Consider the following 24,966-nt stretch of genomic DNA (forward strand, 5'->3'; position numbering starts at 1 on the left):
TTGGCGTGGGTTTCTTGCCGGTGCTCCGGTTTCCCGGAGGTGAATTGAATAAACTAAATTGGCCATAGTGTATGAGTGTGTGAAAGAGTGTGTATGGATGTTTTCCAGTACTGAGTTGCAGCTGGAAGGGCATCCGCTGTGTAAAACATAAGCTGGATAAGTTGGTGGTTCATTCCTCTGTGGTGACCCCAGATTAATAAAGGAACAAGCCGAAGGAAAATGAATGAATGAACGAACGAGTGTCACAAAAATTATGCTGTATTGATGTGAGTTTCCTCAGCTGTATCCCATCTTGATTTACCGCCATTCCTTTGAGGCGCGCGTCTGGTGTCACTATAGCAACGGCTCAAACACTGACACGTTGTAACAAAAGTTTGGAACGAATGGAATACTTGTTTGTGTGTGTGTGTGTGTGTGTTTCTATAATTTGAGCGCGCGTCTGGCGTCACTATAGCAACGACTCAAACACTGATACATTGTAACGAAAGTTTGGAACGTTTGGAATACTTCTTAAAAGTTTTTTGTGTGCGCGTGTGCGTGTTTTCTTTTTCTATAATTTGAGCGCGCACCTTGTAGTCTCATTTACGTGTAGCTCTAAAGTTTAACAAATACACGAGTTTATTCAGCTGCTGTGAGAAGTAAAGATGTCACAGACTTACAGCTCGCCAGTGAAGGTGGAGGAGCTGGAAGCAGAACTGAGCGCTCAGATACACTCTCTGAGGACTGAGATTGAGGACAAGGACATTTCACATCAAATATTCTCAAAACCATACAGGTCAGACAGATGATTGCATTTATAACTTTTATCACTTTCATTAATAAGTCGTGAACAGATGCGTACTTGAACTATGTATGCATTTAAGTTTTATTCATGGTTTTATTCATTAACTTGATTTGATTTATGCCTGAGATTTATTTCAGGTCACTAAAATCGATTGCATAACATCAGTAAAACACATATCCTATATTTCAGATTTTCATGGGTATTTGATTTACTTTCTATTTATTTATTTTTATTAAGCAAATTCTTTTATTCAATTGTTTTATTTAATTATTTTAAAATTGCTAGCGTCATTTAAAGATTATCCAAATCAAAAGTTTGTCTTGACATAATATACTGTATTTGTGTATTTTATATAATTATTATGTATACGTAATACATGAGCAATACAACACAATCTCACGGCAATTCGTAACTTTTTGATTTAGTGGCGAATTCATATAAATTCGTATGATCTAATTCGTCCAATTTAATACAATTTGCTCATCACCCAATGAGTGACCCACCACTGGTGCCACGCCTCCTTTTTAATATTGTACATTTTCGTACAACTGAACTCGTACAAATTCGTACGAAGTAGCCACTAAACTGAAAAAGCGTGAAATACGTTTCCTCGTGAGATCAGGCTGTAGCAACATCACACGAGCAGCAAAGCGATATGGCTGTATATCGGCACTGGTGGGAGGCGTGCGTTGGCTCGAGGGTGCAGGCCGAGTGCCTTATTGTCCCACTAGAGATAATAAACAGCCTGCTATGAGTGTGATAATGCATTTATACAACAGTTTGACAGCATAATAGTGTGTATAAAAAAAGAAAGTCAAACACGAAGTTTTAAAAAACCTTTTGTATGAACTATTTTCTTCCACCATTTGTTCACATCTGCAGCTGACGTCAGAACAGCAGAAACGGTTGCTACTTCACCAACGTCACTTTAGATCTAATGTTTGAATGATTCCCTAGCGTAATGTCTAAAGTGATCCCAAAACATTTAAGATTATAAGACTGAACGGCATGAAATGCCAACACAAGCTCATGGCAATTCATAACTTTTTGATTTAGTGGCTAATTCGTATGAATTCATATGATTGACTGAACTCGTACAAATTCATAAGAATTAGCCACTAAACTGACAAAACGTAAAATACTTACGTTTCCTCGTGAAATCAGGCTGGAGCAATATCACACAAGCAGTAGAGCGATATGGCTGTATAGTGGCACTGGTGGGAGGCGTGCGTTGGCTCGAGGCTGCAGGCCAAGAGCCTTAGTGTCCCACCAGAGACGATATACAGCCACATCACTCTGCTATGAGTGTGATAATGCATACATACAACAGTTTGATGGCATAATCGTGTATATAAAAAAGATAATCAAACATGTAGAGTTTTAAAAATCCTTTTGCATGAGCTACTTTATTCCGCAATTTGTATACATCTGCAGCTGACGTCAGAACAGCAGAAATGGTTGCTACTTCACCAACGTCACTTTAGATCTAATGTTTGAATGATTCCCTAGCGTAATGTCTAAAGTGATGACAAATCATTTAAGATTATAAGGCTGAACGGCATGAAATGCCATCAGTCTACAGAGATTTTCCAGTATTTCTCTGTTGTAATCAAGAGATCACAATAATTAACCCTGAAAATCCAAAGCAAACAGTACCAGATTACTTTGCTATAAATACAGCACTACAACATTTAAAAGAGAGAGATCAATTTAGAATGACATATACCTGATTTATAGTCATTTGATCAGCTGTAATTTGAAATTTTCGCTAATTATTTCTGTGATCATAAGGACTTATGCAGTCTTTGTCCCCATCTTGTGGCGAAACGTCAACCGTCTTTGCTCTGCTCAGTATGACACAGAACCAGACAGAACTGTTGTATAAACACATTTAACAAAACAAAATTACACAAAACTATTTCGTTACATCTATATTCAATTTTTTTGTATAATCTGTATCCTATACATGCTAAATTTATTTCTAAATATAAATGAAAAAATGTCAAATATATGCATGCATGAGCGTATTTATATACGCATAATAAATATACACAGCACACACACATTCAAGTCAAAACAAACTTTTATTTTGGATGCAAATAATCTGATTAATTAATGCGATTAATTTTTGCCCAGCACTAAAAATTGCTAAATTATATGTAATTACGTTTCGCTGACCTTTTCAGCTCTGTTCATATTCCAAAAGATGCATCTTACTTTCGTCTGGAGAGGCAGCGGGTGCTTCACAAAGCGCTGCAGGTGAGTTTTTACTGTTTCTTGGGTTGTATTAAAGGGGACCTATTATGCAAAACTCACTCAAGGCGTTTAAACACAATTGTTTGGGAACAGTGTGTGAATATAGCCAGCATGTAAAGTTAAAAATGTATTCATTTTATTTTTTCGTTATCATACTTGATTTAAACAGTCTGCAGAAACACTTTGATTGACATTCTCTCTTTGTACATGTCATCAGAGTGGAAAAGCCCCGCCCATTAGTGACAAGCTCCCTCTTATTAGCATAGGATGTCAATCTTGTTTTTGAATCTGCCACCATGCTGACACATAAGCATTTGTAGCTCTGCCCTCTTCTAAAAAGAGCACAGTCTCATTTGAATTTAAAGCGACAGTCACCAAAACGGCATTCACATCGTGTAAAAAGGGTCATAATAGGTCCCCTTTGAAGTTTTTAAGCTCCTGTGTATGCCTGCAGTGGTTTATTTGACATTTAATGCTGTCTTTGATGTAAATGTTAGGTGTCGTCCACTAAGCCTGTAGTTTCTCAAGCAGAAGTGGCTCAGAGAGAGATGGAGATCTGTCTGAATCAAGAGCACAAAGCCGACGGTTTGCCTTTACTGCTGCATCAGGTCCATTTCATTGAGATTCTTATTTTATAATACACTTATAGTTCAATCTTGTTAATCAGCTCTGAATTGAGAAGAAAAACGAGATTATTGTCGTTTTTAATCCTACACTCTCCAAAATAAAGGTATAAGAACCGATTTTTACCAAAATGGTTCAAATCGGTACAGAAAAGGAATTTATTCTTACATAAATTGAGCAAAATATAACCTAAAAATAGAAAAGTGTACGCTATAAAAAGGTGTCAGACACTGTTTTTGTATTCTTGTTTGTGGGAGTGTATATTTGATATAAATGTCATCACTGATTCTGTTTATTCTGTTTATACAGTGATTTAACCAGTTTAATCTTCTGTAATGAACATTTCTGATCATTCTGCCTCAGTTTTACACAGATCAAACGTATAAATTGGCACGGTGCAAGTACCTGCTGATGCTCAGATGGAGGAGATTTGGCCGCCATTCCACTGTCCTGGAGAAACTGTACCCCCAGTATAAAGTAAACATGAAATTCTGAATTATTTCATTAATTTGGTGTCAAAATGAATGCAATACATTTTGAATATTTTTTTGCAATTTGTTGGGGAATTCATGTGTATGATTTTATGCATTCAGTTGCAAAATAAATTCAGGAAATTTTGCATAATATTTTGCTATTAGTGGGAAAATTAAGGCATGCAATTTCAATTGTTTTTGTGCATTCAGTGGCAAAATAAATGCATGGAATTATTAGTAATTTTGAGTAATTGTATGCATTTAGTGGCAAAATTAATGCAGGAAATATTAAATATTTCTGTCCATTCACTGGCAAAAAAGTATCCATGAAATTCTGAATGTTTTTATGCATTCAATGTCAAAATTAATGATATTGATATTATAAATGTGATATATGATATTTTCTGTATTTTAAAAACATATAGTGGCAAAATGAATGCATAGAACTTTCAGTATTTTTATGCATTCAGTGGCAAAATTCCTGCATTAAATTTGTAATATTTTTGTGCAATCAGTGGCAATATTATTATTGCATGACATTTTGAGTAATTTTGTGCATTCAGTGGCAAAATGAATGCATGATATTAAAAAATAAATACATTTGCATTCAGTTGCCAAATGAATGTATGGAATTTTCTGTATTTTTATACAATTGCTGGAAAAGTTAATGCATGGATTTTTCTCAGTATTTTAAAATATTTTTTGTATTGGCAATATTAATGCATGAAATTTAAAATCTTTTATGCACTGAGTGTCAAAATTAATGCATGGAATTTGTAATATATTGTGCATTCAGTGGCAAAAATAAAGCATGCATTTCTTAATATTTTTATTGCATTCAGTGTCAAAATTAATGCTTAGAATGTTCAGAGTTATTAAGCATTAAGTGGTAAAATGAATGGATGACATAATGAGTATTTTTATGCCATCAATGTCAAAATTGATGCATGAGATTTTGAGTGTTTGTTTGCATTTAGTAGCATTATTAATGCATAAAATTTAGAATTTTTTGTGCATTTAGGTGCAAAATAGTTACATGAAATTCTGAATATTTTTATGCATTTAGTGGCAAAACAAATGCATGAAATTTGCTATATTTTTTGCGCATTCATTGGCAATATTTGTATTGCATGAAATTTTGAGTATTTTTATGCATTCAGTGTCAAAATTAATGCATGATATTTTTACATATTTTTATTTTTTGCATTCAGTGGCAAAATGAATGTATGGATTTTTTTTTTTTTTTGCATTCACTGGACAAATTAATGCATGGAATTTTATCAGTATTTTTAAATATTTTGTGCATTGGTAATATAAATCCATGAAATTTAAAATCTTTTATGCATTAAGTGGCAAAATAATTGATGCATTGAATTTTCTGTATTTTTGAGATTTTTTATGCATTGAGTGGCAAAATGAATGCATGGAATTTGTAATTTATTGTGCATTCAGTGGCAAAATTAAAGCATGCATTTTTGAATATTTTTTATGATTCAGTGACAAAATTAATGCATGGAATGTTCAGAGTTATTAAGCATTCAGTGGTAAAAAGAAGGATGATAAAATGAGTATTTATATGCCTTCAGTGGCAAAATTAAAGCATGAAATTCAGAATATTTTTATGCATTCCCTGGAAAAATGAAGCCATTGAATGTTTAGTATTTATTTATGCATTCAATGTCAAAGTTGATGCATGGGAGTTTGAGTCTTTTTATGCATTCAAGAAAAATGAATGCATACAATTTTGAATATATTTGTGCGTTTAGGATTCAAAATAATTGCATGAAATTCTGAATATTTTTATGCATTCAGTAGTAAAAAAAAGTGTGAAATTTAAAATATTTTAGGCATTCCATGAATTTTCAATAATTAAAAATATTTTTATCCATTAATGGCAAAATGAATGCATTAAATTTTGTGTATTTGTATGCATTCAGTGGCAAAATGAATGCATTCATCATGTCCCTGGTCTTTTGTTTAGAAGCAGATCACACATTTAACAACTGAATTTGAGGATTGTGTGTATCGTGCACGTCGTCTTGCCATATCCAGAGAGAAGGTGCTGCTGGGTTTGGAGAGTCCCATCGCTGTGATCACACAGGAGGACATCAACATTTACCTGCAGTGGCTCATTTGCCATCTGCACTCCGTCAAACACATCCACAACTTTCTGCATGTGAGGAAACACAATAATATAGCCGAATATTCAAGACCAGAAGTAATGATTATGGTTTAAAATTCGTAATGATTTAGGCCTTCATCATAGAAAATAAAAAAATAATAATTAAGGGGATACATTTCCACAATATAAAAAAAGTGTAAAAAAATTAATTTATTAATTTAATTAGACTTTTAAACATGCAATCATTCTGACTTTGCAAACATTTAAACTTCAAACTACAACAAACATATTTTTACGTTCCCATTTGATCTCCAAACAATAAAAGACAATTAATAAATAAAATTTGTTTTAGAGATTTACATTTCCCTCTTAGTGTCTATTACTGTATGTTTGTCGCTACAAAAGACATTCTGGTTTTATATTTTGTTACTTGCAGGTTCTTCATTATCTACTTTCCACTGAGTGGAATGACGATCACACGTCTATTGCTGGAGATCTGACGTCACCTGCATATTTTGATGGTAAAAACGCAATTTTTAAAACATGTTTAAAATGTTTAAAACATTTGGAAACACTCTCTTTAAATATTTACACAGTAATAGACTTTAAAAGCATGTACAAATGATAAAGTTTCACTTTGTAAGTATTCCACAAATCACACATGCGTTCTGAACTGCAGTGTCTGCTCTGCTATGATCCCTATTTGATGCCTAACTAATGCAGATGCACACCAAAGTGATTTTTTTTATTGTGCATCCGGGCAGCACAGTGGCTCAGCACTGTCGCCTTACTGCAAGGTCGTTGGTTTGAGTCCCGGCTGAGCCAGTTGGCATTTCTGCTGGCGTGGGTTTCCTCCAGGCGCTTCGGTTTCCCCTAAGATATGCAGCATAGGTGAACTGAATAAACTAAATTGGCCATAATGTGTGTGTGTGAATGAGTGTGTATGGGTGTTTCCCAATACTAGGTTGCAGCTGGAAGATCATCCGCTGCGTAAAACATATGCGGGGATAGTTGGCAGTTCATTCCGCTGTGAAGATCGCTGAAATAAAGACCAAGCTGAAGGAAAATGAATTAGAAAGGTTTTGCATCCATATATAATTAACTGAATAGTATGTCATGCATGAATCTGTTTTTTGACCCATCAGGGGTGTTTGTATCGATGTCAGAGCTTCCCTTGCTTTCGACCAATTTAGAGGATTTTAAAGTCCAGCTGGATTTTCTGCTGTCACATTATGACGTCGAGTACAACACAAACAGCATCAAGACTACAGCAGATGAAATGGAGCTGATCAGTCTGGTAATCCTGATCAAAATACACTAACATTTAATGCCTTTAAAAAATCTAAAACAACATACACTAACCAGCAATGAAATCTTAAAACCCAACGCATGATGAATTCTGTTGTATTCTGAAAAATAAACCATTTTATAATATAATGTTCACTACACTGAAAAAAGTGTTGCATGCAGAATTGTTGCAAACAATTTATTTGTGTTGAATTTAAACAAACAAATTAAGTTTAATAATGTTCAACTTAATTTGTTTGTTTAAATTCAACACAAATAAATTGTTTAGAACCTCTTAACATAAAAAAATTGAGTAAATCTAAGGAATCATCTTTGAATAATTTTTTTCAGTGTACCTGACAAAAGTCTTGTCGTCAATCCCAGTTGTAAGAGCAACAAATAATAACTTGACTTCTTGGAAAAGTGGCAGAAAGTCGATTTGTCTGATGAATCATCTGTTGAACTGCATCCCAATCATCACAAATACTGCAGAAGACCTGGAACCAGCATATGCCCAAGACTCTCACAGAAATCAGTCAAGCTTGGTGATGGAAAAATCATGGTTTGGGGTTAATTCAGTATTGGGGCATGCAAGAGATCTGCAGAGTGGATGGCAACATCAACAGCCTGAAATATGAAGACATTTGTGCTGCCCATTACATTACAAACCACAGGAGAGGGCAAATTCTCCAGCAGGATAGCGCTCCTTCTCACACTTCAGCCTCCACATCAAAGTTCCTGAAAGAAAAGAAGGTCAAGGTGCTCCTGGATTGGCCAGCCCAGTCAAAACACATGAACATTATTGAGCATGTCTGGGGGAAGATGAAGGAGGAGGCACTGAAGATGAATCCAAAGAATCTTGATGAACTCTGGGAGTCCTGCAAGAACAATTTCTTTGCCATTCCAGATGACTTTATTAATAAGTGATTGCAGAGATGTATGGATGCAGTCCTCCAAGCTCATGATGGAGTCAGACACAATATTCATTCTTTCTCCACTGCAGCATGACTTTATATTCTATACTGGACATTATTTCTGTTAAGTGACAAGACTTTTGTCTAAGCAAAGTCAGGCCTTACTGTCCTAATCAAATCATTAAAAATCAAGGCAGGATCAGGTTTTATTTTGGTAAAATAAACATAATCAAGAGGCCTTTGCCTTTCATATAAGCCAAGTCTGATACCAAATGATCAACTAGAAGTCAAGTTATTAATCGTTGTTCCTAAAACTTGGATAGGTGACAAGACTTTTGTCAGGTAGTGTAGATCATTAGATTATTAGAATCCACATAAATAAACTAATAATTAAAAAGTAATACTTTAGTATAATTCCCACTATTAATCACTTTCATTTCTATTACTTGTTTATTACCTTCTTGTTATTAAGATAATGGGTGTTTATTAGAACGTACAAAAGTATGATCTTATTCTGCATCTCTAATCCTACTCAAAATCTAAACCTAACATTTAATCTGTACTAACTTTCAATTCAATTCAGCTTTATTTGTATAGCGCTTTTACAATGTAGATTGTGTCAAAGCAGCTTCACATAAAAGATCATATAAATTGGAACAGTGTAGTTCAGTTTTCAGTGTTTAAGTTCAGTTCAGTTCAGTTCAGTTCAGTTCAGTGTGGTTTAATCACTACTGAGGGTCTTAACACTGGAGTGCAAATCCATCGATGTGCAGCTCTACCGGTCCCAAACCACGCAAGCCAGTGGTGACAGCAGAGAGGGAAAAAAACTTTACAAATTGGCGAAAGTGAAGAAAAAAAAACCTTAAGAGAAGCCAGACTCAGTTGCGCACCACCATTTTAATTTCTCCGCTGGCCAAAAGTCTTGTGCAGAGCTGTAGTCTCAGCAGCGGAGGCTGAAAGCTGGCCTCAGCGAAGACTCATCTGTCTCTGCACTGTTAGACCTTACCAGGCTTTTTTACAGTAGAACACTGGCAACACTGTTGCCAGCCACTCACTGTAAAAGTTTGGTTACAGTAAGTAACTGGCAACAGTGTTGCCAGTTAATTACTGAAACTGAACCATTACAGTGAGTGGCTGGCAACAGTGTTGCCAGTTGTTTACTGTAACCGTACCATTGCAGTGAGTAGCTGGCAACAGTGTTGCCAGTTAAATACTGTAATAGAGCAGTAGTGGTAACTAACTGGAAACTGTGTACAGTTAATAACTGTACTGTAGTGTTACAACTCACAGCATTATACTGCATACACAATAGTATGTCAAGGTGTTACTAAAATTAATTAGTATTCTTACCTGTTATTAATTCTTTAAATTAATTAAGTTGTAAATTCTGACAAATTTATTTTATTGTTTTGGCAGCAAACAAATATAAAACAGAAAATGTATAACAAAATGAAGAAATCAGCAGACATAAATATCATCTTACATATTACTGAGAGCCCCAGGTCTGCACAGCAAGGCTGCAGTCAAACTAACGTTTAAGCATGCAAAATTCTGTCACATGGCTCTGCGAAAAGGAGTGGGATTAAACAAAATATTTAGAGATTGAAAAAGCAAGCAACTGGTCCATAGTTTTTGTTTAGAGAGGTCATGGTTTGATCTTTGATTTGTCTCAAGCAATCACATGATGTGATTTCGCAGTTCAGAGTTCTCCAAACTTGAACTTTCCAATGCTGCAAACTGTAAAATTTGTCGCATGAGCATGCATTCCAGGTCAGCAGCATTCACATGCGTATGAATGGAAGTCTATAGGGAGAAAAGTTCAGTGTGACCGGGACTTTAAGCTGTAACTCTAATAAAACACACCTGATAAAACTAATTAAGGCTCGTTAGAAATCTACAGGTAATGTTGAAGCAGGGTGGGAACTAAACTCTGCTGCGCTGCAGTTCTCCAGTAACTTGGAGTTTGACCCCATGGTATATAGCAGGGGTGCTTAATCCTGTTCCTGGAGATCTACGTTCCCGCAGATTTCAGTTGCTACCCATATCAAACACACCTGCCTGTAATTATCACGTGGTGTTCAGGTCCTAATTCATTGGTTTAGGTGTGTTTGATATGGATAGCAACTGAAATCTGCAGGAAGGTAGATCTCCAGGAACAGGATTAAGCACCCCTGATATATAGCATACTTTTAAAGCAACTGCTAACATTTATCACAATCACATATCCAATAAACACACACACACAAAGTGCTGCAATGAAATGTGTTACTCTCTCCTCAATGCTGACCATGCAAAAAAAAAAAAAAAAGTTTAAAATAATTATAGAAAACAAAAATAAAGTTGGCAACACCGAAAAACCAAAGGATCCAATCTTTTATTGTTATAATTATCTCATGACAACAAACTTTTTTATTGTTTCAAATATAAATTCATAGATGAAAACACAGCTCTGAAAAATACTTAGCAACAAACTCACAACCTGGGACCTGACAGTGGAGCTTTTGTGTGTGGATGGCTATGTGTATCATGTTTTTGTGACTCCCTGTGATGATGTGCACATGTTACCTTACTGAGATGATGGAATTTAATTTTGGCTTAGTTGCCAGAAAGATACATACAACTGTTAGCATCTGTACATTATGGCAGTATGCAATATCCAATAAATACATATACTTAAACAAAAGTAATGTAAGAAGTTATATGAGGAGAGGCTAACTAGCTAACAATGTAGCTTTCAAGTACACAGTTCAAGATAACAACAATATAACTTAAAACACAGCCTTATTTTATAAACCCTCAAAAACATTTTAACACATTTTACTTACTCATTTTAGATTCTTATTTAAAGCCTAAAACATATCAGACTCAACATCTGAATTGATGGACAGAGAATAGAGCACACTCAGCAGTAAACAAATCAAACACCTGGCTCTAATTAAACACACCTGATCAAACTAAATGTAAAGGTAGTGTGTTGAAGCAGGGCTGGAACTAAATTCTACTAGGCTGTGGCCTTCCAGGAGTTTGACACCTCTGGTACATAGCATATTTTCAAAGCAACTGCCTACATTTATCACAGTTATGCACATATTGTTTAATAAAAACAATAAAAATATACTTTAATATAAACTTCATCCATAGAAAAAATAAATAAATAAATAATCTAATTATCATGTTGTTCCAAATCTGTAGTAATAATAAAAAACACAACAAATATCATGATTTATACATTTATTTAGGAAAGCCTTTAAACTGTTAATGGCACTTTTACTTGCCAGTTTTACAGGCAAATTCATTGAGTCTCTGCAAAAATGTATATGCGTGTTGTTTAAGATATATATATTTTTTAAATAACACATTTTTACTAGTTATTTAGCAAAATACTAATATTCAGTTGAAAGTGCGATTTAAAATCTTAACTATAGGTCAAACTAGGCAATTAAATTAGATTAATTATAGAAAAAGTAAACAAAGTTATAAAAATTATTGTGACAATTTCTTTGCTCTGTGTGAATATTTTTGCCTTTAAATGCATTTCGTCCATATCTTACACTTACCTTTTAATAAGCTCTGTGGTATTGGTTGACTCCTGATACTCAATGTTAAAAACATAAAAGGAACCAAAGAAAACACAGAGATAAAATAAATATAAAATAGCAACATAAAGCATCAGAGTAGATGGAGCAGTAATGGTTGAACAGTAATTTACCATTTATTATCACAGTAAATATCTGTAATGGTACATAGAGTAAATAACTGTAATTTATTCTTTGCACTACAGAATTTCATACAAATCCTGCTCCTTTTACAGTAAAATACTGTTTCTTTTCATTACAGCTAAACACTGGCTATTTTACAGTTATTTACTGCATAATCTACAGTAAGGGTTAACAGTGTGGGGCATCACAGGAATCAGTCTCATACTCTCCACTCCTCCATGACCACCACAGCAGCTGCTCAGGATACGGCCTGGTCCAGGATATGGAAACCTTGGGATCATCTCGTCTTTGGTCTTGAATCGAATCAGTGTCTCTGCACAGTCTGAGGCCCTCGGGATGAGTATCCCCAGGTGGAAATGGAGAATAAAGAGAATAATTAGCGTAGCTGCTGTATATAAACTAGTTGAATAACTGTTAATAAGCAGCTAATGATTAGTTATAATATTTTGTATTAAAGGTTTATTGCCTACCATTGAAAAGTTTTCTTTTATTACTCAAGACATGTTTGACAGGAAAGTTCATAATTCTAAGAATAACAAACATATTTTAATGTCAACCTGCAAAAACATAATATACATTTGGATAATTTTAGGACAAAAAAGATACATGATTATTTCGATTCTATACAGTAGAGGAAATATGTATTAAACACGTCATGTGATTTCCTAAGAATAATAATTCTTAAGGAGCTGTTGGCATGAAATTGAACCAGATTTGGTAAAAAACCCAAACAATACAAACATAAAAATAAAACAAAAAAAAATCAACAAGATCTTTGAAATGATTTATGTGTAATAACAATGGAATGACACAAAGAGAAAGTGCTGAACTACTGAAATGTATTTAATACTTTATATAAAAGACTTGTTTGGTGATGGCAGCTTAAAGACGCCTCTCATATGGAGAATGAAGTCACATGTGTTGCTCAGGTGTGAGTTCTCCACAGACCTCAACAGAGTGTTAAAATCTTGATGGTGCTGTGGGTCTCGTCTATCAAATCTGAGCTTTATTTTGTATTTTCTATATTGGATTCAAGTCAAGTGATTGGCTAGGCCATTCTACAGCTTAATTTTCTTTCTCTGAAAGCATATGAGCGTTTCTTTGGCTGTTTTTGGATCATTGTCTTGCTGAAATGTCCACCCTGGTTTCCTCTTCGCCCTCCTGCTATTGTAGATGTTGGACTGAAGCAGCTGATAATCATTTACAATGATGAAGGGCAGAGGGTTGCTGAAGAATTACTGAGAGATTTCAGCTGTTGTCTGGGCTTTTAAATTATATAGATTTCTTTGTTTCTTACTATCTAGTGAAAATATAAAGTCACAACACCTTTAGAAATATGTTTTCTGAGAAAAATGATGGAGTGTTCAATACTCATTTCCCCCACTGTAGGGTGTATGTAAAGGAATATAACATTTGTATAAAATGTATATCAGGAAAACATGATAAAAATATCAAAAATAGAACAAAAAACATTTTTCTTTAAATATTGTATCCTTAGTTGATCTTGCAGTTTTTGCTTGTAGCAGTGATGTTTATTTCACTCAACAATGAATATGATAAAAGATAATAATGATAAATATGATAACATAATAATAAGGAATAAATTATTAGAAATAATAATTATGATTATTTTTGGATACACTAGTAACTTAATGGGCTCTATTTTGACGGTCCATGCGCAGAGCGCAAAACGCAGGGCGCAAACGCTTTCAGGGCGTGTCAGGACGCGTTTTTGCTAATTTAAGGATGGGAAATCTGCCTTGCGCCAAGGCGCATGGTCTAAAAGGATTGAGTTTATTTTCTTAATGAGTTATAGGTGTGTTTTGAGAATAAACCAATTAGAGTCTCATCTCCCATTCCCTTTAAGAGTCAGCTGCGTCTCGCCAAGAGCGCATTCGCTATTTACAGGACGCATAGTAAGTCTAAGTGGAAAAAATGAGCATTTCACAAGCAAACAGTTAACAGTTGACAGTTTTTTAACAGAAAACTGTTAAACAGAGCATCTACTGCGTGAGAATGAGAGATAATGGATCTACTTTCACATTTGCTCTTGGATAGGGAAACCTTTACGCACAGACATCAATTAGTCTATAAATAAATACTTTTGTTTGTTAAGCGCAAATATTCGTTTCAAAACTATTTCTAAATTCAGTTCTAATTTCTAGCAAACGAATAAATGAATAATAATAACGAAGTGTGCTCAAAAACCTGAGTTATATCCTAAAACACATGCTGTGCCCCATATGGTCTAAAACCTGACAGGTGGGCAAATCTAAGCTTGTTTTAATAAAACAAATATAAATATGGATATAATAAATAAAACTGCTAATAATAATAACTATACAAAAGCAAATTGTTATGAATGAACTGAAAAAGCCTCTCGAGATGAAGAAGACATAAAAGCAGTGATTTTTCATATTTATGTAGGCTAGAAAATAATATGTTTTGTAATATTTTAATCCTTTATATTTACATCCTATATCTATTCTTATTATATCCTATATATATATATCCATATTATTTAAATTTTTTCATATGTAAAGATATTTGCCTATTGCACTCTTGTGCGTATTAAGCAGTGTGTAAGCGAGGCGCAACTCTGCGCCGGAGTTTAGACCGGGTTTGTTTTGGTCTAATGAAAAATCTATTATAGTTTCTCAAAATAGCAACGCGCCAGCGGTCCGCCTCAGAACACCTTCCTTTTTAGACCAGAACGCCTATGGGCGCACATATGAGCGCTAATGCATTTGCTATTTAAACAGCGTAGCGCAACGCCTCAAAACGACTTTTGCGCCAAGCTGAAACTAGCAAAACACTATTGAGCAGCGCCTTGCGCCACGCTGCGCCGGGTGTATGATAGGGCCCAATGTCTTAAAACCTTTGAGTTTAGCTTTTAGGTAAGGTTTTACAGGGCAGTTAATGTCTAAATATTGGCCCTATAAAGTGTCAAATGTTATTTCTGCTGTATATCCGTAGGTTCTGTATGTGTTCAGGACTGTGTTTAAACAGCAGGAGGAGATGAAGATCTTCCTTCAGTATGACAGCACTGAAGCCACGGACAGGAGATTTGGCAGAAAGAGTCCAAACATGACGCTCAGAAAACAGGCCAGCTGGATTCCTCATATTCAGGTGCAAGGTTTTTTCAGGAAACCAAAATTAAAATGTTTGGTCAAAAGCTATTTTTGTTAACTGAAATTAAATAAATAACTCACCATTTGTATGGTTTTAGCTTTTTTATTTTATTACTTAGAAGTTTGCGCAAGAGTAAATGTAAGCTGTTTATACAATAAACTTCGCTTTGGTCAACTGTAAACATGTTCTCATGTTTAACTCAGCTAAACTAGAATGACTAAAACTGAAGATAAATAGTAGGTAGTGCTGTCGCCTCACAGCAAGAAGGTCGCTTGTTCAAGCCTCGGCTGAGTCAATTGGCGCTTCTGTATGGAGTTTGCATGTTCTCCCTGCGTTTGCAAGGGGTCTCCTTCGGGTGCTCCGGTTTCCCCCACAGTCTAAAGACATGCGCTATAGGTGAATTGGGTAAGCTAAAATGTCCGTAGTGTATGAATGTGAATAGGTATGTATGGATGTTTCCCAGAGGTGGGTTGCAGCTGTAAGGGCATCCGCTGCATATAACATGTGCTGGATAAGTTGGCGGTTCATTCCGCTGTGGCGACCCTGGAATAATTAAGGAACTAAGTCGAAAAGAAATGAATAAAGAATTGTGATGAAGAAAAAATAAATAAATTAAACTAACACAACCTTTAATATAGCAAAGTAAAATTAGTTTAAAAATGATGTTATAACAAAAAATTAATTTTCAAAACGATAAAAACTATTTAGGTGAAACAATCCTACAGTATTTAAAAATATGTAATATTTTATGCAATAATACAATGTCTGAAAGTGTTGCCTCTTTCTGTAAACAAACAGATGAAACCAAAGCGAGATCCTTGGCAGCAGAAACAAATGGCCAAACTGAAGGAGCTCAGATTGATGGATGAACTTCTGCAGATGCACAGCAGCCTTCTGGAGGTGAAATTTAGCGAATGCATAAACATTTACGATTCCTTTGGTTAATCATGCATGCCGTTTATTTGAAGACATACTGAGAGCACTACATAATAAAGTTCCATAAGTTAACAACTTAATTATCATGAACAGACAACGTAAAATAACATTTTGTTAATATTAGTTAACATTAATTTCTATGCATTATTATAATATAAAAGTGTATCTGTTAATATTATTTAATGGACCTGAGGTAACGTGACCTCACAACGAATGGTTAAATAACATTTACAAAGGTGAACAAGTGCTACGACTTATTGAATGTTTTTTATTTATTTATTGTTCCCCTTCGGTTGGGGAACTTCAGTGCCATTAGTGGATGAAATCCACGATGGGAGGATTCGGATCAGAAGCCGCTTGTCTGGAGAGTATTGAACGGGCCAATGAATGAAATTAATTGGCAGCGTAAGCTTGCGCAGGTGTGCGGCATCTGCAATTATCTCAGCATATAAGCACACCTGAAGCCAGCAGACGCCATCCTTTTCGCTTCAGATCCTTTCTGAGTGAGTCGATGAGGGTTCCTCTTGCTGATCAGCACTTCAGAGCGAACGAGTGTGTCTCCCGGTCCAGAGTGGGTCTTCGCGGTGGCAGACGGTCGAGCTGGGTTTCTCCCTTGCCTGCGGTTCTTTGGGTCCGGTCCTCCAGAGCGGTGCGTATTGTTGCAACTTTCCTAAAAGAGCAACACAGTCGTGCAGCACGTCCTTTTCAGGATGGCGCTCCGACTGTGCGTTTCTGGATGCGGGGGTTTCCTGGCTCCGGATGATGGACATGATCACTGCATTGCATGTTTGGGGGTCCAGCATGTTAATGCGGTGCTCGCGGGCGGTTCATGTCGTCATTGCGATGCCATGACTGTTGCACAGCTAAGATCGCGGCTAACTTTCGCAAGAGAGCGAGCCACCCCAGTTGCCTCCTGTTCTAAAAAAGCAGTGGGCGCTCGGGCAGATCTGAGGGTTTTAGCGGGAGATAATCTGCCGCCCACGGGCTCGCGGACCTCTCGCTCCTCACGGCGCTCCATCCAAGCTTCGGGTAGTGGGAGTGATCCGTCTAACCAGATGGTAGCTCTCACACTCGCTGACACCGGAGATCAGATGTCCTCCGGATCAGATGTCCTGCATCGGAGGGTGGGCTTTCACTGTCCGACGAAGATCCGGACCCGCTCGCCCCCTCCGGGCAGGTGAGCACTGTCAAATCGGATCCTGAAGCGGACATGTTAGCCGTGCTTTCCCGGGCTGCTTCGGCCGTGGGGTTGGAGATGGTTTATCCCCCAGCTCCGCGGCCGGACCGACTAGATGGGTGCTACGTAGAGGACCAGAAGGCGAAGCCTTCGAAGCCTCTCGTCCCCTTCTTCCCGGAAGTGCACAGTAGGCTCACGCAGTCTTGGAGGGCACCTTTCTCTGCCCGTGCTGCGTGTGCCTCCGCCCTCACCGCCCTTGACGGCGGAGCTGCCAGGGGGTATGAGGCGATCCCGTCAGTGGAGCGCGCTATCGCGGTCAATCTTTGTCCGCGCGGCGCCTCTATGTGGCGGGGTTTGCCCCGCCTCCCGTCCAAAGCCTGTAGGTTGTCTGCCTCCCTCGGAGCCAGAGCTTATAAGGCTGCGGGCCAGGCTGCTTCTGCTTTGCACGCGATGGCCACCCACCAGCGCTACCAAGCGCAGGCGCTGGCCGAGCTGCACGAGGGCGGGTCCAACCCAAGCTTATTACATGAGCTGCGCACCTCGACCGACTATGCTCTTCGGACTACTAAGTCCGCCGCGTGTGCGCTGGGGAGGACGATGTCCACACTTGTGGTTCAGGAACGCCACCTCTGGCTAAACCTGCCCGATATGCGCGATGTTGACAAAGTTCGCTTTCTTGACTCGCCCATATCCCAGGCTGGCCTGTTCGGCGACACCGTCGGTGAATTCACCCAGGAATTCAAGGCGGTGAAAGAGCAGTCGGATGCGATGGGCAATGTCATCTATCGGCGTGGCCGTAAGCCCGCTCCGCCCGCCGAGCCATCCACCTCCACTGTTCCTCGCCGGGGGCGCCCGCCAATGAGTGCTGCCCCGCCCCCGCCTGCGCCTCTGGCCAAGCTGGCGCGGCGTACACCTCGAAAGCAGGCAGCCCCTCCTGCCCAGGGCGCCGTTAAGTCCGGTAAACGGACCGCGAAGCGTCCCTGAGACAGGCCATCCGGAGAAGAGGAAACTTGCTCTTTCCCCGCTGGAGGGCGGGGCCCCGATAACAACGGTACTTTTCAGTGCCACCAAAACATCAGTAAAAGAGCACTTTTTCCCTTCCCCGGATGTGACTGCACGAGTTCTGCCAGTCCGGGACGCGCTGCCTTCCGGCTCGCAGACTCTACGTGCTTTGCCAGTGGCTCACGAGCGCTGGGGGGACGGTCTCCCTTCCCTCAGCCCTCCAGCCCCCTCTCCAGAGTCAGGGTGCGGAGCCAGAGCGAATCGCTCTCCTCCAGCTCTTCCGCGGGACCCTCGTGCTTCCCGGATCAGCACACCCACTCCGCGCTGCCCCACCGCTGGTACGTCAGCGATTGTAGCGATGACTCCATTAGCGAGGGCTCTGCCTGCCTGGTTAGCGCGGGCCAGCCCCTCGCGGTGGCTCATACGCACAATCAGACTCGGTTACGCGATTCAGTTCGCGAAACGGCCCCCCAAGTTTACGGGCGTGTATTTCTCCAGGGTCAACCCCCTGTCCGCCCCTGTCTTGCGAGAGGAGATTGCTGCCCTCCTGGCGAAGGGTGCAATCGAGCCGGTTCCTCCAGCCGAGATGGAGAGTGGGTTTTACAGCCCATACTTCATCGTACCCAAAAAGAGCGGTGGGTCACGGCCAATCCTAGATCTGCGCGTTTTGAACCGCTGTCTGCACAGGCTGCCGTTCAGAATACTCACGCAGAGGCGCATTCTCCAATGCGTTCGTCCTCAGGATTGGTTTGCAGCCATAGACCTGAAGGACGCGTATTTCCATGTCTCCATTCTTCCACGCCACCGCCAATTTCTGCGGTTTGCGTTCGAGGGTCGAGCGTGGACCAGTGCAAGGTCCTCCCCTTCAGGCTCTCTCTGTCTCCGCGGGTCTTCACCAAACTCGCGGAGGGTGCCCTAGCGCCCCTTCGGCTCGCGGGCATTCGCATACTCAATTATCTCGACGACTGGCTGATTTTAGCCCACTCGCGGGAGCAATTGATTATGCACAGGGACAAGGTGCTTCGGCATCTCCGCCTACTGGGGCTTCAGGTCAACCGAGAAAAGAGCAAACTCGCCCCCGTGCAGAGGATTTCTTTTCTCGGGATGGAGCTGGACTCGATCACCATGGTAGCGCACCTCTCCGAGGAACGCGCTCGCCTGTTGCTGAACTGTCTGAGGGAGCTTGACAGCAAACTAGTGGTCCCACTGAAGTTCTTTCAGAGGCTCCTGGGGCATATGGCATCCGCAGCCGCCGTCACGCCGCTCGGGTTGCTCCATATGAGACCACTTCAGCACTGGCTTCACGATCGGGTCCCCAGACGCGCATGGCACGCGGGCACACACCGGGTCTCGGTTACTGCGCTGTGTCGCCGCGCCCTCAGCCCTTGGAACGACCCCTCGTTCCTACAGGCCGGTGTGCCTCTAGGACAGGCGTCCAGCCATGTTGTTGTTTCAACAGACGCTTCCAACACGGGTTGGGGGGCCGTGTGTCGCGGGCATGCGGCTGCGGGCCTGTGGAAGGGTGCCCAGCTGCATTGGCATATCAATCGCCTAGAGCTGTTGGCAGTGTTCCTCGCTCTCCACCGCTTTTTACCGGTGCTGGAGCGGCAACACGTGCTGGTCAGGACGGACAGTATGGCGGCGGCGGCGTATATCAACCGCATGGGGGGTATGCGCTCTCGCCGCATGTCTCAGCTCGCCCGCCGTCTGCTCCTCTGGAGTCACCCGCGGCTGAAATCGCTGCGCGCCATTCACGTTCCAGGCACGCTCAATCGTGCAGCCGATGCGCTCTCACGACAGCTGTTATGCCCTGGAGAATGGAGACTCCACCCCGAGTCTGTTCAGCTGATATGGGCGCGATTCGGGGAGGCCCAGATCGATCTGTTTGCTTCCCCCGAGAACGCTCACTGCCAGTTGTTTTTTTCCCTGACCGAGGGCTCTCTCGGCACGGATGCACTGGCCCACAGCTGGCCTCGGGGCATGCGCAAGTATGCGTTTCCCCCAGTGAGCCTGCTCGCGCAGTTTCTGTGCAAGGTCAGGGAGGACGAGGAACAGGTTCTGCTAGTTGCGCCCCTTTGGCCCAACCGGACCTGGATATCAGAGCTCTCACTCCTCGCGACGGCCCTCCCCTGGCGGATCCCTTTGAGAGAGGACCTACTCTCTCAGGGACAGGGCACCATCTGGCACCCTCGCCCCGATCTTTGGAACCTCCACGTGTGGTCCCTAGACGCGAGGAAGACTTAGGTAACCTACCGACTGCGGTGGTTAATACCATCACTCAGGCTAGAGCCCCCTCCACGAGGCGCGCCTACGCCCTGAAGTGGAGTCTATTCACTGAATGGTGCGTCTCTCGCAGAGAAGACCCCCGAAATTGCCAGATTAGTGTTGTGCTCTCTTTCCTTCAAGAGAAGTTGGACAGCAGGCTGTCGCCCTCCACTCTCAAGGTTTACGTGGCCGCCATCTCCGCTTATCATAGCGCGGTAGCTGGCGGCACCGTGGGAAAGCATAACCTGGTCATCCAGTTCCTTAGGGGTGCTAGGCGAATTAATCCATCTCGCCCCCCTCTCATGCCCTCTTGGGATCTCGCCCTCGTTCTCACGAGTCTGCGATCCGATCCCTTTGAGCCACTCGAATCAGTATCTCTAAGATTTCTGTCCCTGAAGACAGCTCTGCTGGTTGCGTTGGCCTCCATCAAGAGGGTCGGGGACCTGGAGGCATTTTCGGTCAGTGACTCGTGCCTGGAATTCGGGCCGGATTACTCTCACGTCATCCTGAGACCCCGCCCCGGTTATGTGCCCAAGGTTCCTACCACCCCCTTTAGAGATCAGGTAGTGAACCTGCAAGCGCTGCCCCCGGAGGAGGCAGACCCAGCCCTTTCTTTACTTTGTCCAGTTCGCGCTCTGCGCATTTATGTGGACCGTACTCAGAATTTTAGATCATCTGAGCAGCTCTTTGTCTGTTATGGCGGTCGGCAGCAGGGAAGTGCCGTATCGAAACAAAGATTATTCCACTGGATTGTGGATGCCATTTCACTCGCTTATTCGAGTCGAGGTCAGCCGTGTCCCCCGGGAGTACGTGCACACTCCACTCGGAGCGTTGCATCCTCTTGGGCGCGTGCACGCGGCGCCTCTCTAACAGACATCTGTAGAGCTGCGGGCTGGGCGACACCCAACACATTTGCAAGGTTTTACAATCTGCGAGTGGAGCCGGTTTCCTCAAGGGTATTAGGTAACCCTTTGGTGATTGAGGAGACAACTCGGTAGGGTGTTGAAACACGCTTGCTGCGCCATTCTCCCTAACACGGAGGTACGTGCGCCTTTTTATCTGTCAGTAAAGTTCCCCGTCAGGTGAGCCCTGCAGATTCCTCCGTGGCCCCCAGCACTGACTCAGCGGAGGAGTCACTTGCTGGCCCACTACGTTGTAGGTCTGCCCGCTGGTCAGCCCGCGTTTTGGGTATAGGTGCCTGCTATGCGTGATCCCCACTAGGCGATCCCATATGCTCATTCCGCCACGGTTAAGTCCCCCCCCTGGGCGGACCCGTGTCTTCCCTCTCCGCTAACCACGCTTTTGCTATGAGTACTCCCCCTTTTTAGGGCTAGTCCATATGTAAATTCTGCCATCTATCCCCCCCTTGGGTAACGGATGGCCTCCGCAGCGTCCTCCCTATCGGGATTGCACGCTTCCCAACGTACTGTCGTATTTCCAAGAATTATCTAGATGCTCACGACTTCCCAAAAAATATATCTAAATCCGTAAAACTTCTGTTGAAGTAGGATAAATTAGGGCCAGGGACACGTTGGAGGACCGCGCCCCCCATGATGTGGGTGCGTCACGCTTGCTTGACTATCTCCTCATCGGGGGTGTTGGTAAGGTGCAGTCATTATGGCGCTTTCCATACTTCTCCCATCGTGGATTTCATCCACTTATGGCACTGAAGTTCCCCAACCGAAGGGGAACGTTCGAGGTTACAGAAGTAACCCTTCGTTCCCCGAGGAGGGGAACAGAAGTGCCATACTCCGTCGCCATAATGACTGTCCCTTAGCTGTTTGAAAGTCTCTTCAGCTTAAAAGGATGGCGTCTGCTGGCTTCAGGTGTGCTTATATGCTGAGATAATTGCAGATGCCGCACACCTGCGCAAGCTTACGCTGCCAATTAATTTCATTCATTGGCCCGTTCAATACTCTCCAGACAAGCGGCTTCTGATCCGAATCCTCCCATCGTGGATTTCATCCACTTATGGCACTTCCGTTCCCCTCCTCGGGGAACGAAGGGTTACTTCTGTAACCTCGAACGTTATGTCTTTACTTCCAATAGATTTGTAACACTTGAAAATAAGGGTGTATTAGTTAATATTGTGAAGTGTTTCCAGTTCATTTGGTTAATTTTATTATACAATAAACATTTACCTGTACACTCACCGGCCACTTTGTTAGGTACACCTTACTAGTACCAGGTTGGACCCTGTTTTGTCTTTAGAACTGCCTTAATCCTTCATGGCATAGATTCAACAAGGTACTGGAAATATTTCTCAGAGATTTTACTCCTTATTGACATGATAGCATCACACAGTTGCTGCAGATTTGTAGGCACATCCATGATGCGAATCTCCCATTCCACCACATCCCAAAGGTGCTCTATTGGATTGAGATCTGGTGACTGTGAAGGCCATTTGAGTACTGTGAACTCATTGTCATGTTCAAGAAACCAGTCTGAGATGATTCACGCTTTTGACATGGTGCATTATCCTGCTGGAAGTAGCCATCAGAAGATGGGTATACTGGGGTCATAAAGGGTTGGACATGGTCAGCAACAATACCAAGGTACGCTATGGTGTTGACACGATGCTCAATTGGTACTAATCAAGACTCATCAGACCAGGCAACATTTTTCCAATCTCCTATTGTCCAGTGTTGGTGAGCCTGTGTGAATTGTAGCCTAAGTTTTCTGTTCTTAGCTGACAGGAGTGGCACCTCAAGGTTGGATGTGTTGTGTGTTCAGAGATGTTCTTCTGCAGACCTCGGTTGTAACGAGTGGTTAATCGAGTTACTGCTGCTTTTCTATCAGCTGCAACCAGTCTGGCCATTCTCCTCTGACCTCTGGCATCAACAAGGCATATCCGCCCACAGAACTGCTTCTCACTGAAATTTTTCTCTTTTTCTGACCATTCTCTGTAAACCCTAGAGACGGTTGTGCGTGAAAATCCCAGTAGATCAGCAGTTTCTGAAATACTCAGACCAGCTCGCCATGCCACGTTCAAAGTCACTTAATTCACCTTTCTTCCCCATTCTGATGCTCGGTTTGAACTGCAACAGATCGTCTTGACCATGTTTACATGCCTAAATGCATTGAGTTGCTGCCATGTGATTGGCTGATTAGTATTTTGCATTAACGAGCAGTTGTACAAGTGTACCTAATAAAGTGGCAGGTGAGTTTTTTTTTTTTATAAAGGTTTTTTTTTTTTTTTACCACTAAAACATGACATGATAATTGAAAATTAAGCTTTTTTACATTTTCTACATTTTATTTCAGTTAAAGAGCCCATATTATACATGAAATAGGGTCATATCTTGGTTGTAAGGGTCTCCAACAACAGTTTAATATGCATGCAAGGTCAAAAAACACTTTCGTGGTCTTATAATCTGCATTTATTTTTACCTAATTATCCCAGCGACTCCTGTATGAATCGTCCAGTGATTCATTTGTTCCCAAACCCCTCCTTAGCGCGAAGCTAATCTGCGCTGATTGGACCAATGACAGTCTGTTGCGATTGGTCGACTGCCTTCAGTCAGAGAGTGAAATGCACAACAGCTAATCAGCAATATAAAAGTAATCACAGTTCATACACGCTCGATAGTGTAGGCGTGGATTTTAGCTGCCAGTGGGTCAATGTAAATACAGACTATGGACTTGAAAATACAGACGACTAACTATTTTATTGAGCAAAAACTCCAAAAACAGTTGAGGAAATCTCCTAGCTTCTCACTCTGCTCTTTTCACAGACACACACACACATATTGCACACACACACACACACACACACACACGCACTTAACCCTGCTCCGGACGACAACGCGCGCGCGCACACACACACACAAACACAAACACACACCTCCGGACGACAGCGCGCGCACACGCACACACAGTGACACACTACTCCTCGTCCACGGAGCTCCGTTAACAAAGCAGCACGCGTCGCGTTTTTAACGTGACTTTGCACGCGATAAGAGAATATAGCCAGTTAACCTGATACAGTACACGCGGTTACAAGTAACAAATCACAACTAAATACATTTGCAAGCTAGAGTCAACGAGGCAACTTTAATCGCACGTACTTACACGTGAGAAATGAAGGAAGAAACCCATCCTGATGTCCAGCAGTAAGTTACTCTTTACTGATCCTTCCTTTAACAAACGCAGATGAAGTATTCTTTGTAGCATGTAGTTTCCAGAAGTTTCCAGTAGTTTCCAACTGCTTGGCTATAATGCTGAGGTTTCATCTTTGGGTAGAGACTCAATATATCCATCTGCAGTGTGACTTCA

At 41.2% G+C, this 24,966-nt stretch overlaps 1 protein-coding gene across 1 annotated transcript in view; it reads left to right on the top strand.

Moving 5' to 3' along the window:
• Positions 1–320: 320 nt before the first annotated feature.
• si:ch73-242m19.1 overlaps positions 321–24,966 on the top strand; it is a 110,537-nt gene continuing 85,891 nt past the window's right edge. Inside the window, exons 1-9 of the mRNA XM_073928126.1 lie at positions 321–775; positions 2,971–3,043; positions 3,538–3,648; positions 4,028–4,141; positions 6,119–6,313; positions 6,696–6,780; positions 7,405–7,556; positions 15,156–15,308; positions 16,110–16,211. Of these exons, the coding sequence (XP_073784227.1) occupies positions 645–775; positions 2,971–3,043; positions 3,538–3,648; positions 4,028–4,141; positions 6,119–6,313; positions 6,696–6,780; positions 7,405–7,556; positions 15,156–15,308; positions 16,110–16,211 (1,116 nt within the window). The 5' untranslated portion in view covers positions 321–644. The remainder of the gene's footprint in view (positions 776–2,970; positions 3,044–3,537; positions 3,649–4,027; positions 4,142–6,118; positions 6,314–6,695; positions 6,781–7,404; positions 7,557–15,155; positions 15,309–16,109; positions 16,212–24,966) is intronic.

Source organism: Danio rerio, chromosome 17 (genome assembly GCF_049306965.1).
Source record: "Danio rerio strain Tuebingen ecotype United States chromosome 17, GRCz12tu, whole genome shotgun sequence".
NCBI lineage: Eukaryota > Metazoa > Chordata > Actinopteri > Cypriniformes > Danionidae > Danio > Danio rerio.